Below are 19,148 nucleotides of genomic sequence, written 5' to 3'. Positions count from 1 at the left end.
ATAATTAGCAGAAATTAAATACATGACATTAAATTAAATGAAATGTTTCATTCTGTGTGTAATGTATCTATATAGTGTGTTATTTCCACTTTTTGAATTGCATTACTGACATAAATAAACTTTTCTATAATATTCTAATTTATGGAGATGCACCTGTATAATGACGCGTATTGTATTGTGCTATTTTTAGAATACTCCACTCTGTACCGTGAACCATGAAGCGCTCATATGTCTCATTTTTGATGCTACTGACAAACAACCTATTCTGTCATTTAGGTTGGAGATATTGTTGCATATCAGCCTACATCAATATATCCGTCGGTTCTAGTGCCCAGCCCGAAATGCAATATATTGAATCATTACCCCTGCATCATGACACATATTGAAATGCCATACACAGCCCTATAACAAATTTAAAAAAAGAAAAAAAAAGAATAGTAATTATGATTACTTATACTTGTATTATATGCCAATGCTTCAACATTAGGAGCATATCTATGGTTCAGTTTCTGAGCATGGTTGGCTTCAATTTGATTCTTATTGCCAATTCATCAAATGCAAACACTTACACATGTTCATTGGCATCTCTTTTAAAACACACTTGGTTCCCACATATGCTGCTACCACAACAAAAACATTCAGATTAAAACTCACAGGGAGGGAGCATGACATCATCCTGAGGACACCAGTACTCCTCTGTAGCTGTACAAAGCAAATACTTGTTTACTGCTAGATGAATGTTCTGAATGCCATTTTCAGCCCCTTTAAGTTTTTCCCTGATCATTTTCTAAATTCCAAGAAATGAACTCCAGAGAGGCAACCTTATGGGCATATTTTTTAATATGTTTGAGCTTCTTTTCTTTCATACATTAAGTTATAAGGGCTTGTGAATGTATCCAATTCTGGAGGAAAGATGCTGAGTTGTTTGAATTATTTTCTTTCAAGGTTACAGAACCAAGTTGGTTGGTTTGTGCTCTTCGTCTAACAGCTGAATATGTTTTTTTATTTTATTTTTCTTGTTATTACTTTAGTTTCTTTATGCTTATTTTGAAAAGAAACTGAGTGCTGTTGAATTTCTGTAAGAAAAGAGAAAGAAATGTTAGCCTTAGTGGAGTTTTCTAAGTGCAAGTCCAGTGATATGTTTTGATTTTATTCCTCTGAGTGTGAAATATGCCTAATTCACTGAGAAATGAGAGACATGGAGAGAAAATTTATCATTTCACGATTCCTCACTTAGTTTTAGGGCAGCGGATAACAATTTCTTTCATAATTGATTCATCTGCTGATGATTTTCTATGATAATCAGCTCAGGGTTTGATCTATGAAATGTCAGAAAGTAATTAAAACTGTTCACAAATTCCCAGTTCCCAAGGTGGCATGTACATGATTTTCTGACCGTTACTCCAAAACAATTGAAAGACAGTACATTTATTACCACAGAAGTAAAACTGAAAATATTAATATTTTAGTTGCTGGAATCAGAGATTTTTTGCTATCTTTCTAGGTTTAATTATTATAGATATATATACAGATAGATGATAATAATTATTTTCATTATTGATTATTCCACCTCTTATTTTCTCGTTTAATCATTTAGTCTAGAAGATATATAAAAAATGGACGATGCTGTCTCCTAAAAGATCTTTATTTGGATTAATGTATGTTTGTTAGGTAACTTAAATTGACAGACGTAGGTTAAAATGAGTCAGTGATGACTTTTGGTTTTAGTGGTCTGATGGGTGAAAGATGGGGTTTGACGCATCCATCCAGCCTGACCTCTTCCTCACACGGACTTCAAAAGGAAGCATTTAAGAAGCTGGAACCAGAGAATGTGTAAAAAAAAAAATAGACATTTTGACATCAGCCATTGGTTTGAGACCAGCATTTTTTTGTCGTGGCCATCTCTTTTTACAACCCCTGTGCACATGCACAGAACGGATCGGAAGTCAGAAGTACTCTTAGTTATCAGCTTACTCTAACTAGCTTGGTTAGCAAGGGAAAATCATTATTCAAAATGATCAGCCAACTCATTTGAGTGTGTTTTGGTCCAACCGAACACCAAACAAGACACTTAAAGTGACCAAAATTAACTTTGATGAAGGGAACCCGATGTGAAAGGGTCCAATTTCTAGGATGAAAATACACAGTGCACCTTGGTAGCTACCTGTCAATCCCTAAAGCATACCCTGCTTTATCGACTATTTTACTCTAAACAGGACCATATTTTACTAAATGAAGAGCATGCTGTATTTAAGAAGACATGAAATTAGGGGTTGAAAACATAAACCCAAATAGAAAATGTTTTTCCAAAATGTTAAATCAAGTGAGAAGTATGGTTACTTTCTCATAAACCTCTTCTCTCTTTGTGCAACCAGTGGAGTCGCCCCCTGCTGGCCATTTAAAATAATGCAAATTTAAGGCACTTCTGCGTTAGCTTTACTTTCCAGGTCCAGAGGTTGCCACTTGGCTGGTACCAGGCAATGTTTGGAGCTTCTTTTTGAAGAATTGTCTGTTAAATATTAATTTCAATCCTACATGGCTTTAGTCAAAATTATAGAGAGTAAACTTGTTTTTTGTGCAGGTTCCTCTTCACCTGACAATTCCTGACACATTAATAAAGTCAACCGTCAGTCTCACTCCTGTGCAAAGAGGCAGCTGTTTGAACAGCCTTGTATGAACAGAGCACATCTTGTAAAAAGGGCCTGTTCAGAGGTGCTACTCCTCCTTCTTTTCTTTCATATTAAGTTCAAGATGGATCATTCAAGGAAGATAAAACGAGTATCTCATCTTGTTTTCAATTCTTTTGGAGCATTTGTCAAAAAATAAGTCTTTCATTACCTCGTAAGTCAATCAATACCTGAGCACCGGCAGCCGGCGGAGTGGCTCTCTCCAGGCCAGATGCTCATGAATGATAGGCAGAGGAGTAAATTAGTGATGGACACATTTATAGACTGAGCTCTTGACCTTCCTGACTATGATGTATGTTCTTTGGCAACAGGGAGCCACCAGATATCAGGTGGGTGCCAACTTAAATCAGCGAAAATCATCTCACAAACTGGTTGCCTGTTATATCGCTGGAGCAGAAATAGACATACGTAGGATATGAACAGCCAGAGGACGCTGGTCCTGCAGCATGTTTGATACTGACGACCTCATAATTGGATTGTAATCTCTTTTTTTTTCTTTAATATGTGATATAATGGAGCAGCGCCTGTGGATAAATGGATTGGGCAAGTCATGCATGTTATCTTACATGAGGGTCTTAATTAGGCTCAACAAATGAACATGCAGCCTTTATACTACATTGAATACCATAATTCTCTTTTAATTGTACTTTATATGTATAAATATATAGCCATTATGTATTTTAACCTATAAGCCCTGAACAGCCCTGCAGGGGAAGTCTCCGGGGCCTGGAAATGGCACCATGCTGTGTGTAGAGTACATGAAAGGATTAAAAAGCTCAGCACATTGCTGAAGGCTAGGCTACATCGAAATGAAGCTACACAGTCAAGGGACACATCTGCTCACTTGCTAAATATAAAGTGGGGAAATATAGAACTGTCTCTCAATTGGTCGGGCAAATTATTTATGAATTCAAACTGCGACATGAAACAAATGACTATCTTAGGGATATAAATTAAGTTCTGTGGATCATGACAATTAAATAGAAGTACATTTTATTAGATAAAAGCAGCAGTTAGCAACTCATTTAGATCATATGTTTACTTTTTTCCTGGAGAGTTTGCATTATTAACTGACGTAATCACTATTTACTGCATGAAGATTTTCATTGATTTTTCTGTTGATTATTACTTTGATTAATTGAATCACTTAATCATTCAAAATACCATTTTCAATTCAGTATTGGGGTGCTGCAGAGACGTTTGGGCCTGAAAATCATATTCTGTAGAACTGGGGAAAACAACTTTGAAATTGAGATGCAATTCATGATGCAAGAATAATCATTCTCTCCAATACAATGACGTAAATCCTATCACGCTCGCAATATCAGTCAAAATAATTGCAATTAGAATTTTTTTTTCTACATGATGCAGCCCTAATTTAGTCTATTAAATATGAGAAAGTAGTGAAAAATGCACATCAAACAGGAACAAGAGTCTAAAACTGAAATCAGAAAACATACAGCATCTATGCTTGGATTAAATAACTTTATAAAACGATTATAAAATTAAATTGATTATCACCAAATCCAACTTGTTTGGCATCAGTGGTTTGACCAATCAGCACCCTGTGAGGAGCTACTGGCAGCTACAGTGAGTGTGACTACACAGAGAGACGAATACAACAACGGCGGCTTTGGAAGAGGTCAGCGTAGCTGCTGCAATAGCATCGGTTACATCAGTCTAACTGGAGAGAATTTCTTAAGTGGAAGAAGGGCAAGAAAAATCAGTGAAGGCTTTTCTTGATGGAAAAGATGCTTTTGCTATTCTTCCAGACTAGCATTGACATGGACAGTGTATGACGGTGATAGACAGATGGTTCATCCATTCACCTGTCGAGTAGTTTTTGAAAGTGCCTGCCCCTTTTTGTTTCCAATGATGCTTCTCAGATGGTTCTGTGTAACAAACCATCTGGTGAGGAAATTTTTTAAAAAATTTAAATGAACAATTAAACTGAATACTGACATTAAAAACTCTATTCGAATCATGGATTTGTTGAATCGTAACACATGCTTGCGTGTTCACAACCGGTAAAAGTAAACCGAAACTATGACAGCCATTCAGTCTGTTCTGCTGTCATAAGCAAAAATTGTGAAGTGGGTTAATTGCTGCTCGGGGCTCTTTTACTATTCACAGGTTGAATGAATTGCAAATGTTCCAAGGAAACACAATAATGTAGTTTACAGTGTACAAGACGACTGGCTTCCATCAGGGCTGAGCTGCCTCCGTAGCGTGCCGTCAAAGCAGCAGTGCTTAACGAATAAGCAGACTCCCCACATTAATCAAATGTGACCTAAAATTGTCCGGCCTGGGCTACTTACATGTTGCAAAGCATTAAGGAATGGGCAGAAATGCAGCAGTGTTGGAGGTAAAGATGTTGTCTCTGAGGCGGATTTGTGACTTGTATGTTAAGTAGCGTGCCAGTACAATAAATCATTATGTGTAATCTCAGGCCTTATTGCTTTACTTAGGGCAGTTATCACTTACGTGTAGCTTTCAGTGCATTGGTCTGTGTTGCAGTCCTGAACCTCTAAATCAGATGGGCTGGTATATGAGGCGCATATAAATGAGAGTTGTGTCTTCTGTCTTCCCCGCCATGAGACTTTGGTGTGCATTCGCTTCATTAGCCATCAGTCGCCACTAAGACAGACTAATGGTGTTCTTGTTGCATGACAGTCACTGACTCTGTGGCACAGACCCTTGTATTTCTTTCCTGTACTCTCCGAGAAAGATATATACAGTTTCTTTTATTTGTGCTGCTCATACATCACGTCACAATAAAAAAACATATGGCTTCTCCTCTGTGAATTCAACATCTGGAGCAGTCTGTATGGATGAGCGACCGAACAGTTGCTATAAAAGCCCCACAAAAACATCAGGTGTGATGCATTTCCTTCTCTGCTGTGGGCTCTGGGGCAAGATTGTAATGAAGATGTCCAGCCTTATGGTGACATACTGTAGGCTCTCCCAGCTGCCCTTTAGATAGAACAATCGCTGCAGGAAAATGTTATAGCATCGCTCCTTTTTTAGAGACTTTTTTCTTTACATAAATCTGCACAATCATGTTCTGGTTGCTACCTTTTTCTTCCCTTAAACTCAGTGCTCCTTTTCTATTTCTTTTGCAAGCCTTGTCAAGTTTTTCAGTGCATCATCTTCAGCACAGCACTCCTTTTCATAATCAAAATAGGTCAGTGAATAAAGCCACATGACATTAAAAAAAATGAATTCATGCCCCACTCTGAGCACTGAAAGTGTAACCCTTGAATATTCAGAACAACTGCTACATATCAAGCTGCTGGGTGATGCTCGGGGAGTAAAACACCACTCTGAATGTGTTAACATACATAATTGATGCCGATGTGTACATTCACTGCTTACAGTAATGCCTTAGGGCAACATATCCCAATAGTATGTTTCAAGACGTTTAAGAAGTCCGGATTCTTAAACGTCCTGATGGGATTCAGCTGCAAGAGAAACAGCAGATTATTGATTACTTAAGTAGGGAAGATAAAGTGTTGAGGAACTCTTTGTTGTGCAGTGTAGACATTGTTTCCAGATCATGATCGATGTTGCCGTGCTTTAGAACGTCATTGTGTCGGGTAAAACTTTGTGACATACAGCTTTTTCCCCAATTATCAGCAGATCCAGACTGTGACATAGTATATAGAGAATTCAAACAAGTTGTCCCTGGCTCTCTCTGACATATTGACCGGACGTGACTGACACTATTTCACTCAGGCCTGATTTTCTGCCAGTGTACCTCTGTCACTTGGCCAAACTGCTTTTTGATTTAGGACATAAGCAGAAATAGGGGGGAGGGGACACTAGTGCCAAGGCATAAAATCATCAATGACATGTCAAAGTCTTTCCATCTGTAGGTAGTGAGACCTCCAGTACATCAAACAGATTGCTCCTGACCTCTGACCAGCAAATGGAGCAGCTTAGCTCAGCTCAATATGCTTGTACGAGCACAGATATCGCTCATGTGAGGTCTGATTTCTGCATCTCAGTGGGCTTTTTAGACACAAACTGCACTGATTGTCTGTCCCCTTAATGGGAAAAACAGGCCTGCCTGTGTGTGCAGTTTACAGTTAAAGAAGCAACATAAATTTTGTGAAACACTGGAGGATTCAGGAGCTTTCTGCGAGGCTAATAAAACACACTGGACCAGCAGCAGCAGTAGCAGGCTGAGCTGAAATACTCCTCAGGTTTATCACAGATGGACGTTGCCTCGGTGCTTTTTTCCAGAAAGAAGATGCAGATGAGCGATTTGTGAATACTTGATTGACGTTTGAGCTATAAAATGGCCTATTTTTTTTATGAAAAAAAGTAGGTACGTTGTCGATTATTGGCATACAGTGCAGAGAGAGTACTTGAACGCTGCTGCTGAATAGCACTATATGGATGAAAAGAGGTCTGCTGCCACTGCACTGGCTGGAGAACTGCGGGTGTACCTGCACTGAGCCAATGTGAAGCTTTCTGTACATATTCCCTGCAAATCATACAATAATGAAAACGTGTTTCATCATGAGGCCCATTAGAAGTGAAGTGTTCAGCTCAGTGCATCACAGAAATGAGACAAATAGAGGATGTGGTGCCTTTAGTCATCGGATCTTATGGGCGATTGGTACATAAATCTTAGTGCGCAGCGTTAAGGCAGATTACATCTCAAAAAAGTACATTGCAAACGATTAATGTTTCGTTTCATGGCTGTTCGGCATAATAATTAACTACGTTCGCCGCGCACTGTATTATGAGGCAGTGGGAATGTAAAAGCCCAAAAAAATCTGTGAGGCTTACCTGATTTTCTAGTAACAGGTGGTGATGTCTTATTAGATCCCTTTGGACTCCAATCCCTCATGTGACGGGCTTTCTTATTTTAATTTATGCAACGGTTGCTAAAACATCTCTGCTAAATGACAATGTATCCCTTGTGGCAGCATCGCCCACACGGCATCCTGGTCCACTATACTCTGTAGCGATGTGCAGAAAACCGAGAGAAAAACAGCCCGCACTCGCTCACAAAACAAGATTTGTCCATATTTCCTGGGCAGCGGTTGTTTCAGGGATTCCTCTCCGTCGACATCTCTGGCAGAGGGTCCGGTTTCACAGCTCCGTGCCTGTCTCTCTCTCGCATCGTGCTGCCAAAATGACTGAAGCTGGAAATCACATGCGGCTGGTTTAACGCGCGCGTCAATCGACTTCGTTTACCCAAGGCACCCGCACAACTCTGGATCCATTAATATTACATGCTTCTACTTTTTTTTTACTGTTCCCAGGGACGTCTGCGGCTCTGTCCCACATTACAGCCGCGCTAAAAACGCGCAAACATCTTGCGAAGCGTTTTCTCCCTTTTTCTGCCAATTACATTTGCGTGCACTGCGGTCCTGTGTGTGTGTGTGTGTGTGTGTGTGTGTGTGCGTGTGTGCGTGAGATAGAGAGAGAGAGAGAGAGAGAGAGAGAGAGAGAGAGAATTCACTCGGGATTCATCCCAAGGTTTGTCCGCTTACAGATGAGATATCTGCGGCAAATAGAAGAAGAATATTTGATTTGTTTCAACGCCCATACTGCAAAGTTATTTTCACATTAAAGGCCAGTGTGTGTGTGTGTGTGTGTGTGTGTGTGTGTGTGTGTGTGTGTGTGTGTGTGTGTGTTTGTATGAATGCTTGCAACTTTCCTGAGCTTAATGGCATTTAAAAAGAGAAAATAGGCTAAAGCATGGGTGGATTTTCTCAGTCTTTGCACAGTCAGACTCTCATGACTCAGTTTGTCTTGTCAATGAACAGAGAGAGAGAGAGAGAGAGAGAGAGAGAGAGAGAGAGACAGCGAGACAGAGAGAGAGAGAGTCTGTGTGTACAGTCACTCAGTAGTATTTGGACAATTTCCCTGAGGCCCTCGCGTGAGCAGCTGCACAGAGTTGACCAGGTGCACCTTATTTTCCATGCTGTCATCATGCCAGCTGAAGACTCCCGCTGTTTCCCCACATGATGCAAGCTGACTCTTCTGACATCTCGTGCTCCCATACCAACCTTAGCAGCACGTCATAGACAGCAAATATTCACAAGCTGAGGACCACGTGCAACATTTAAGCCTTGAATCCAGCACAGACTGAGTCTTTTATTCTGGAAGGGATTGTTTAATTAAAGGAGAAATCCTGCAGCTCTGGACCAGTACCCTGTTGGTCCTGCAGCCTACAGCTGCGCTCAGGGTCATCCGCTGGCATGATTAAATGGAAGTGCTCAGTCACATCACACTTCCTTTACAACACCAACCTCTCTAATTCCACTGCAAGGCTCTCCATCCCTCTCCATCCTAATGGCTTAACTGTGATCCATTAGCAAACCAAAGATAATTCACACCCAGATTATAGCTCTTGTATCACCTTCAGGTCTCATCAGAGGCCTTGTTAGAGCACTACATTTGACCTTACTGTATGTTTTTAACCAATCAAACCTACCTGTACCGGTTTCACTGTTTTATTAATCAGATGCTGATATTCTGGCTCACCAATATTGAGCCCAGAATTGTTTTTTTTCCACTATCTGTCACATTAATGCAGTGACGGACTGCCTTGCAATTCCTGGCCTGTTCAAACCTAACATAAAAATCATTCCAAGGTCTTACACACAGTGAGATTTACAGACTTTAAATTTGGGAAAAAGACAGCACTGGTATCGCATTGGCATACATATTTGGAGGACCTGTCCTCTCAGCCCAGTGGCCAGATAAAAGTGTTGGCATCTTATGTTTCTGCAAACCAAAGATATGTTGATTGAACATATTTGGAACAATTTAGTGTATGTATAAGATGCTCCAGGTTAACTAACTAACTAACAAGTGCTCCGGAAGTCAACAAGTGTTACACTCGGCAGACGTTTGAAGTCGAGCTAGATGGATGACTCAAACAGACACTGGACTTCCTCCCAGGAGACTGCAGCTTGTGTCCAATGTGAATGTGAGAGTAAAATTTAAGATACGTAACAAACATACTTATTTGAACCCAAACCAGAATCCTTTCCTGAATCTACCAAGTAATTTTATTCTGCTGACTGGGTTAGTCCCACTCAGTATTTAGAACATATGCATTTGTCCCTTCACTCGAAACATGTTCATAGCATTTCCAGCAATTTCATTTTGTCTGCTTCTGAATGCGGAACTCCACAAAAAGACACGTCACAGCGATCAGCTGACACCTCTGAAGAAGACTGAAGTTGTCAGTCGAAACATGTCAGGTAAAAACATCTCCTACTTACCCTTGTCTGAACAAAAGAAACTAAGAAATAATGTTCGTAGCAGAGGACTTTTTTTTCAACAAACTGCTGGAACGTGACTCATAGATGCAAAAATGCCTCCAGTACAGTAGGGGGCTGTATGCAACCTCAAAAGCAATGGTTGCATTTTGTCAATAAACTGAAAGGTAAATGCTAGAGGGTGAGAATGAGGGGAGAATGATTAAAGTAGCCTATTGGGGATAGGTAGTCGCTCCTGATCATCCATTCTAGCATCAACCAAACAGAAAGAAGTTGAAGCAACTATGCATGGCTGATGCAGGAGATACCATGATATTTATATCCTGAAATGATGCAGAAAAGACACAAATTGGTGCAAAAAATTCACCAGAATGCAGGGAATTAAGTGCGATGCACAAAATTTCTATGTGCCCCCAAAATGTTGAAGAGAAATCTACACCCTGTGAATTAGTAACCATTATCAGCCCACATCCTGAATTCAATTATCAAATTTGGCATCACAACAACTGGATTGGTGCATCCCTATAAAACACATTTTCTCAACCAGCCTCTATGGGAGATGGGGTCGTGAATAACCAATTATCTGCTCAAGTTGGATCCAGTGTTGGCTGTTTAACATAACATATTTATCTGTTTGTGTCTGAGCATTAAAAACTGGTTCAAAGTGGACAAGGCTGAGTTGAGTTAAAAATTACCAACATTTGAATCAAAATGCTGCCAACACTGTGAGGCAAATCTGATCAAACCCACACTGTGCTGAAGAAGCATGTTAGCATGTTTAAACTATAAATATTACATATACTGCTTATTTTGTCATGAATGGTATGAATGTGTAATGGTATTGATAATATGTCAGATTTGAAACCAGGTTTTGGGGGGCTTTGAGTAATCTTACATTGTGTATTTTTATATGATTTATTTTATTTGTTTGTGCACATACTGTATATCCTTTAGAATGGCTGTTTGATGTGAGAAAAAAAAAGGCATTCACATACGTACAACTGCTGATTCCAAAGCAGTTTGGATGCTGTGAAAAACATAATAAAACAAAATACATTGATTGCCAAATCCTTTGCATTCAATTGAAGGCAGTACAAAGACAAGATATCTCATACTAAAATTGGGAAACTTTTGTTTTTATGTAAATATATATAGCTTATTATGAATTTCATGCATTCTGTTTTTAATTAGTTTTTACACAGAATCGTAACTGCTTTGGAATCGGGGTTATACACACAGACCTCCACTAGATATATGTGGATTCAAAGTAAACAAAAGCCTGTGCAGGAGAGGTAGGAGGCTAAAAGCTTCTACAAAGACTGCTCCCAAAAACTCAAGGCACGATAAGCAGGATTACATTAAATAAAAATAATGAGGGATGGAAAGGCAATTACAAAACAAAGAAGAAAAAAACTAAAAGAAAGAAAAAAAAATCACTTCTCGGTCCAGTTGTTCACTATCCACACTGTAATTGGGAAGTTAACCGTGTTTGTTTTCTTAAAGATGATGAACGATGGACAATATAAAAATTTGTATTCAACAAGACATCATATGTATGTAGATGGGTATTTATCTACACTGCTGGAACATAAAATGAGATCATGTAGATAATGTTTCATCACTGCTGCTCCTGCTGCCTTTCAAACAATGTTATCCGTTTACCTGTGCTTGACCAAAATCAAAAGCGTGTTCCCGGTTTAATTGAACACATTTTTGCTGGTGTTACATTATCCCACGATGACACAATGCAGGGCCAAGGATACATGGCTTTCCTTCTGTTAATTAATTTTCGAGTTCACAAACTACAGCCTCTGCTTTTCAGAATTAGTGATATGATTTGAGTCGGCACACCGTGCTCTCACTCCCCCTTCATTACTGTCAGTGGAACAGCATCCACATGCTCTGAATGCAGAGAGCAGTACTGAAGCATGAAAACTGCAGGAAGGCTGTTTCTTTTTTTTACCTGACCATGCATGCTCTCTCGAATATAGTATGGTGTGTAGGTAATACTGATGTCAAAGCATTATCTTTTATGATGCACAATGTTTTCTGCTGGATCACCACCAAACACCAGCACTCTCACACATCCTACTTGCCATAAAGTGTGCTGAATGTGTGACAGTAGCCTGGAGTTATTATGCACAGATAACCTTCCTTTCCCTTTATAATCCAAGCGGGCACAAAGGAAAACTATTCATGATCTGCAATTATGTTTTCTAGATAAGATAAGCAGTTCACAATTAACTTAAGGCTTGCCCCAGACATAAGGAGCTTTTCATATCTGCTGACCTAGCCAATCAAACTGCTCCAGGTGCTGCTTTTTCAATATCACCATAGCTAAGCCTTCGCCTTTGTATGTGTGTTTCCTCTACTTTTGGATGTTCAGCCCTCGCCCCGCTCAGAAGAGCTGAGTTGAACACAAGGGGGCGTAGACTGCTAAGTTTGCCTGTCTCTGTCCAGTTCAGCTCCTGCAGCAGCAGCAGGGATAAATTTGATTATGGTATCATGTCTGACCTTGAGAGGGAATTACTCTTAAATTTACATTTCAAGGAGGAATTCCTTATTGCATTATTGGTGGGGAAATGTGTGGCTTTCTGCACACACAACTGCATTAGGAAGGGCCATCCTCTGGCAGAGCCACAGAATGAGAATGTGGATGGCAGCATGCAGGTTGGTCCAGTTTATTTATTTATATATTTATTTGCACATATACACATATGTAATGACAATATGAATAACATAAAAAAGTTTGGACATTGTTTAGGAGAGGTTAAACACCAAGAATGGCTTATGAAGATACCATCCCTACTTAAAATCAATAATTCATCAAAGATACAAGACTAAGCAGTAATACAGTCAATAGAAATGTTCCATTTGCATAGAAGTTACTGTTTGCAAATTGAAATGCTATGAAATCATTGAAGTGTCATAAAACTGTGTTAATTAAGTTCCTTTTCAAAGCAGATTTTAGCAAAGAGATGGTGATTTGGATTTCAATTAATATTGATTAAGGGAAGTCCAACAATTCAGAAGATATTTAAAGTTCTACTCAAGACTTCATTGTCTTTTATACAGGAAACTTCCATATTTACTTGTATATCTTCCCTCAACTATGAATCCTGGAAATGTAATGTAAGGGTTGTTGGTTTGATCATGAAGTCAAAAGATTTGTCTGTTTTATAGAGTTGTATATATATAGCTAGAGAGACTATGTGGATAAATATAGACAATAAATCTTCCCTCTTCCTTCAATCGAGTCGTTATCATCATCATTAGAAGAGCTGGTGTTGGTTTCAAATTCAAATATGCCACCCATACAGGATAATCAAGTCCCCAGAGGTTTGTAACACAACAATCCTCAGTAGCAACATGCACACTCTGTGGAGTGATTGCATTAGAAATGGCATTTTAAATAGGCCTGTCTGTCACCCAGTAGCTCTTATTCCTTTTATTTTCCATGCACTTCATTCTTTTATGTATCTGTAGTTGCAGGAATATTTGAAAAAACTGTTCTTCACTTTTCATTTTGGTTTACTTTTGGTATTTACTGCAACAATATGATGTCATGTACACTTGCATCATGTAACACACACAAGTCTTGCACAAAGCACCTGTCTGACTGGAGTAATGGCACTAACCCAGCCCCTTCAGGGGGTTTTGTGCTCCCATAGGCTAAAAGCGCGTTTTTAAGCTCCGTGGTAAAAGCGAGATTTAATTGGTTTGAGGTCCCAGTATATGTAAATGACAGTGCATGGCTCCTCCCATGCACCTGATGGGGAGTATTTACAGCTCTTTACAGCTACTCACTGCACTGTTTCCAAGAGCGCAGCGCCGCATCATGACACTCCACTGGACTTAAGCAATAAGGATTTCCGTCTTCACACAGTAAAGTCGCCGCTGCATTTTCCAAGAGAGAAAAAGTTTGCCAAAAGTTGTCCACTTGTTTCTCAAGATGCCACGCTCTTTTTTAGTCAAGAAACACATAAACTCCGCAAAGAAGCCAAATTATAGTGAGCTGGAGAGCCCAACAGGTAAAGTTTTTAAAGTAAAAGTCCGACTTAAGAAAGTTTTTATGATGTTTCTTACGTGCAGCCGCGCTGCAGAAACTTTTTAAACTTATTGTCCGACTTTGAAATCTGTGCTCCTGACTGCGCACGCGATGACAACACATGATCATTAATTTGACTTTCTTTATTTTCAGTGTTCTTCACGCCGCACATCTACAGGGGCCTCCCCATGCCTGTCATCCCCCAGCCGGAGATCCTGAGCCCGGCAGCGTACAGCCCCATCACAGTGTGGACTACCAGCAACTTGCCGCTGTCTCCGCTCCCTAGTGACCTCTCCCCCATCTCTGGATACCCCTCATCGCTCTCCGACACCTCCTCTAAAGACCACAGCGGCTCTGAAAGCCCGAGGAGCGATGAAGACGAGCAGATGCTGCCCAAACTGACGGACCCTCACGGAGTGGAGGCAGAGAAATTCCAATGTAGTTTGTGTAGTAAGTCCTACTCCACGTACTCTGGATTGCTCAAGCATAAACAGCTGCACTGCGACGCCCAAACGAGGAAATCCTTCAGTTGTAAATACTGCGAGAAGGAGTATGTGAGCCTGGGAGCTCTCAAAATGCACATCAGGACTCACACTTTGCCTTGTGTTTGCAAAATATGCGGGAAAGCTTTCTCCAGACCGTGGCTGCTCCAAGGACACATCAGGACGCACACCGGTGAGTGGATGGGGAATAACAGAGGGGCCTTCTGAGAGAACAGGCAAAATATCTGTTGTGGGCTTTTGCTGCTAGTGCATGATTTAAGAGCATGTTTCACAGATCACAGCAGCTTTGTGAGGCGTATTGCTGTGAAAACATATTATTTCTTGTAGGTTTACTTTTGATGGTGTGCTGAAAAGAAAATACTGCACATTTTTTTTTGCACAAAGTGGGGTTACAAGCAGCAACAGAATAGAAAGCTTTTCTTGAAAGTGGTCCATTGAAACCAGCCAGAAAAAATGCGTCCTGTAACATTTTTATTCACACATCTGTGTACTATCTCTCACAATGTCTTCTTTCTCATTTCCCCCCCTTGACAGGAGAGAAGCCATTCTCCTGCCCTCACTGCAACAGGGCTTTTGCAGACAGGTCCAATCTCAGGGCTCACCTACAGACCCATTCGGATGTGAAAAAATACCAATGCAAGAACTGCTCCAAAACCTTCTCCAGGATGTCTCTTCTGCACAAGCATGAGGAATCTGGTTGTTGTGTAGCACACTGAACTAGGATACTTTTCCACCAGCAGAAAAAAAGAAAAAAAAACTCTTTGCTTCTTTATTTTTCCAGGAGAACTGTCAGGGAATCACATCGAAGGGGGTTTGTTTCCAAAATATGCAGACTTTTTTCCCCCTCTACATCGGTCCATTTCATTTCAGAGTGAGAAATAGCTCACATGCTTCTTGTTTCCAGCAGCGTTTCTGTGATTGCAATCGAGCTTTGTCATGTCATGTACTCACCTACCTGTGCTATTCATGCACTTTCCTGCATGTCTAGAATGTTTTATATGCCTTCACAATGTTATCTTCAGTGTTTTGTACCAGTGTCTCTAAATGGCTGTTATGCAGTCCTCCACTTTTTTGATACGCACCACAAAAACGATACCAAAAGGCGCATTATGAATGACAGTACACATGTAACTAGAGGAATACTGAAGCCATTGTTACTTAGGGAACAAGTGCAAACTTTTTTTTTTTTTTTGTGGAATTTTTTTTATAACTTTTGCACAGTCATTAGAAACAGTTTGCCAGCACTCAAATAGCAGAACAATTTTTCTCAAGTGCCTCAGTTTTACTTGGCAATATGTATTATTCAACAACAGTTTCCTGTTATATTTTTATATATTGAATGTAAGCGTGACTGAGATGATTGTATATTTGCAGTGAAAACTGTGATGCTGAATGAATTTGATATTTTCGTATCTTCATGACACTTTAAGAAATAAAGTTTCATGACTTTTTTGTATAATTTTTGACATCTTTCAGGTTGCTTTTCATCAGTGAAGCCTTTGGTGTTCGAGCAGCTTCTTGTCACATGCTTCAAACGGAATAACTTGCACAAAAAGCAGATGATATTTAATCCGGTTTGCACCATCTCATGTTATGGAGATGTAAAAATGAGGAGAGAGGTGACTCAGCTCTGAATCAGGCCTGAACCTGTTCCCTGTGAACCTGTCCAGACATCAAACAATCTTGAAATTTAACACATACTAGCTATATTGATCTGCACTCACTTGTTATACCCTTTGAGGGCCCTTGAGTCTCTTTGCCTCACTGTGTGTAAAGTTTAAACGCGAGAGTGTAGTTCTTTTTCGAAAGAAATCCTAATCTCATGTCATCATTGTATGTACTGTAACTTGAGGAAACTGTGTTTTTTTAAATATCTTCCGGCTCAATAATAACAATCACTGCAGGGACACAGTGCGCTCAGATATCTAGATTTTAATATGTTTTCACAAAAAGCTCAAATTTGCATTTGCTTTGACAACCTCCTTGAATTTCTGGGATGCTTGCCATCAAAGATTAAATAGACTTCCTCGGGCTACATTTTGTTGTCTTTTGCCATATGCTGTCTACTTGCAGAAGATAGAGATTAGTGTGCAAAAAAGTGCAACGCCTTAAGGGTTACACTCAAAGTTGAACTCTTTCTAACAAACCCCAGAGTGTGTTCCCGTTTGCCCTAATACCCAAAAGCTGCTGACCTGAGAGATGTGATCTGACAAACAGACACTTGTTTTTCTTGCTGTGAGGGAGCTGAACTCCCCTGTAGGTAGATTCTCCTCACTGTGAGTCATCGTCGAGCTATTCCAGGTGCTCGCCGCGGCGCTTTGGTTCGGGCCAGGTGGCTGCGGGGCTCTTGAGCAACCTCTCTGGAAAGCAGGTGCAACCAGGAGGATACAAAACCACAGCCACAGGTCCGCTGATGGTGCCGCATCCATGACCTAATGTGGAAACATTACAAGCAGCAGCTCCCATTATTCAGATCATTTGCCTCATAAAAGTAAAATGGCATCAAGAGGGCACTCTAAACTCCAATACTGCTGAGATAGCGAAGCCGTTTGTCCTCACCCTCTAATATCTTTTATTCCATAGGCAACACTTTATCATACTAGTGTCAGAGAGGAAAAACAATGAATGCGTAATGCCAATTAGCTTCATAAGCTTGCAAGATTTCGCCTTTTACAACAACAATTAACTGCATGACTGATTTCTCAGATAACAACAACATGTTAAATGCTTTCCCCCTCCAACATGAATATTTGATTTATCCGTTTTGTTGATAGTGGGAGGGGAAGGAGAGGGGAAGGAGCGGGAACTCGTTTGTTTTCAAGCATATGGCTATTAGAAGATGTGTTAAAGAATGTGAGATCAAATATTTGTTAGGTGGAAACTGTTAATAGTCACACTGTTTGTTTGACTTGAGAATCCCATAGATGCCGAACGCAGGTAGATAGCCTCTGGGTGTTTGTGCAATCAGATAAAAAGAAGAAGAATCTCTGAGCTGATAAGATGAAATTTGATTTGTTTATTCCCAAGAGTCAACTAGAATGAGCATATCTGAGGCTTGAGTCACTTATCATATTCAGTGCAAATATGTTTTTGCCAGTCAACTTTACTTTAGCTGTCATTTTCATTTTATTTGGCTTAAGTTATTGTGATGGTAAGGTAAAATGTGGTCAGTTCTTTTCCAAAAGTCAACTAAAATCAAGATATCTGAGGCCTGAATTAAGCCATTTATCATTTTCAGTGCAAAAAAAGGCTGCAATTAATACTTAATTTAATTATTAATGGCTCTGCTGATTATTACGTCAGTTAATTGATTCATTTTTTTTTTTAAATATGCCCATAATAACCCATGGTAATGTATTCAACTTGCTTGATTTATTCAAAAACAAGGCCAAACCCAAAAGATATTCAGTTTAAATATTGTGATGAAATGTGCTCAGTTTTTTTAAAAAATTTAAAAAGTCAACAAAAATCAAGATATACGAGGCCTGAATGGAATCTTTTGTCATTTTAAAGTTCAAATAAGATCTGCAACATAAAATGTATTTCCTAATCGATGACTCTGCTGATTATACTCTCAATTAATTGATTCATTTTTGGTTATCAAGTGTAAGAAAATTGTGAAACATACCCCAAATCTTTTCCGCAGCCCCAAGATGATGTATTGGAATTGCTTGTTACATCTGACAATCAGTCCAAAACCTCAAAGATAATCATGAAATTAATTTTGCTTTCTTCCGCAGTTCCCTTCAAGAAATGAACATACAGGTTGAACATGCATATTATTTTCTCAATTTTGTTATTTTTGTTCATACATTTTATTTTTTATAATTGTGAAAAGTACCAATAATATGTTTATTAATTCCCAAAGTAGTGGATTTAAATTGCTTATATTTCATTAATCAGTCCAAACCTAAAAAAAATTCTGATTAATTTCATATATGACAAAGAAAAGCAGCCATTTCAGAATGTTGGCCTTTTTGCTTGAAAAATGACAATAATACATGAAGAAATAATTAATTAATCGATTATTTACTGCAACAGTGGTTCAAATAAAATATAATTTTGTCAAATCTGTCTACAAATGTTATTCTGCAGCCCATACTTGTTTTTTTGACAATTATTAAAGCCTAAATTCATAATACTGTTTATTTTATCATGCCTTTCATATCACATGTAAAATAACTGTCCTCACTCTGCACATATGAGTGCTTGGGGGCCACATAAAAATCCAAAGCAGCCTCAGAGAGCAGTGTGTTTGACGTAAAGGAGGGCTCATCTCTCAGCAACATGCTGACTTTATGGTGAATCAGGGAGTATGATTCCTTTATGACCATCAAGTGGAACAAATAAAGTTAAGGGCGTCCTCTGAGGTCTGATTGTCCTAGCCGGGAAGTGATCCCCAGCGCTCCGCTCTAACCCCACCACATCAGAAAGGAGATGATTGTGTATTCCCCTTTACTCCGACCGCCCTGAGGAATGTTTGCCTGTTTATTGAGCTCCCGCTTCGTGTTAAAGACTATTCTCTTTCATTTTTGTTGTCTCCTCAAGTGACTGGGTAGCTACTTAGAATGGTGCTGCTTTTTCAGCTCGAGGTGCATATTCTCCAGATAATACTGTTTGCCTCTAATTGTGTGGCGTCCTTTGCATGGGCGCTCTATTTGTT

At 39.5% G+C, this 19,148-nt stretch overlaps 2 protein-coding genes across 2 annotated transcripts in view; one reads left to right on the top strand and one right to left on the bottom strand.

Annotated features, from left to right (window-relative positions):
* The window catches only part of sntg1 (syntrophin, gamma 1), a 43,853-nt gene extending 35,819 nt beyond the window's left edge, over positions 1 to 8,034 (bottom strand). The window contains exon 1 of the mRNA XM_059344758.1: positions 7,485 to 8,034. The gene's annotated coding sequence lies outside the window, so the exon portion shown is untranslated. The remainder of the gene's footprint in view (positions 1 to 7,484) is intronic.
* Positions 8,035 to 13,792: 5,758 nt separating this feature from the next.
* snai2 (snail family zinc finger 2) lies at positions 13,793 to 15,944 on the top strand. Its single transcript, XM_059344759.1, has 3 exons — positions 13,793 to 13,965; positions 14,136 to 14,657; positions 15,020 to 15,944. Exons 1-3 carry the CDS (start codon positions 13,887 to 13,889, stop codon positions 15,199 to 15,201), a joined length of 783 nt encoding a protein of 260 aa, XP_059200742.1. The 5' UTR covers positions 13,793 to 13,886; the 3' UTR covers positions 15,202 to 15,944.
* Positions 15,945 to 19,148: the final 3,204 nt, after the last annotated feature.

The sequence above is a fragment of the Centropristis striata genome, chromosome 11, assembly GCF_030273125.1.
Source record: "Centropristis striata isolate RG_2023a ecotype Rhode Island chromosome 11, C.striata_1.0, whole genome shotgun sequence".
Taxonomy (NCBI): Eukaryota; Metazoa; Chordata; class Actinopteri; order Perciformes; family Serranidae; genus Centropristis; species Centropristis striata.
This window is presented reverse-complemented; position numbering and strand designations above follow the sequence as displayed.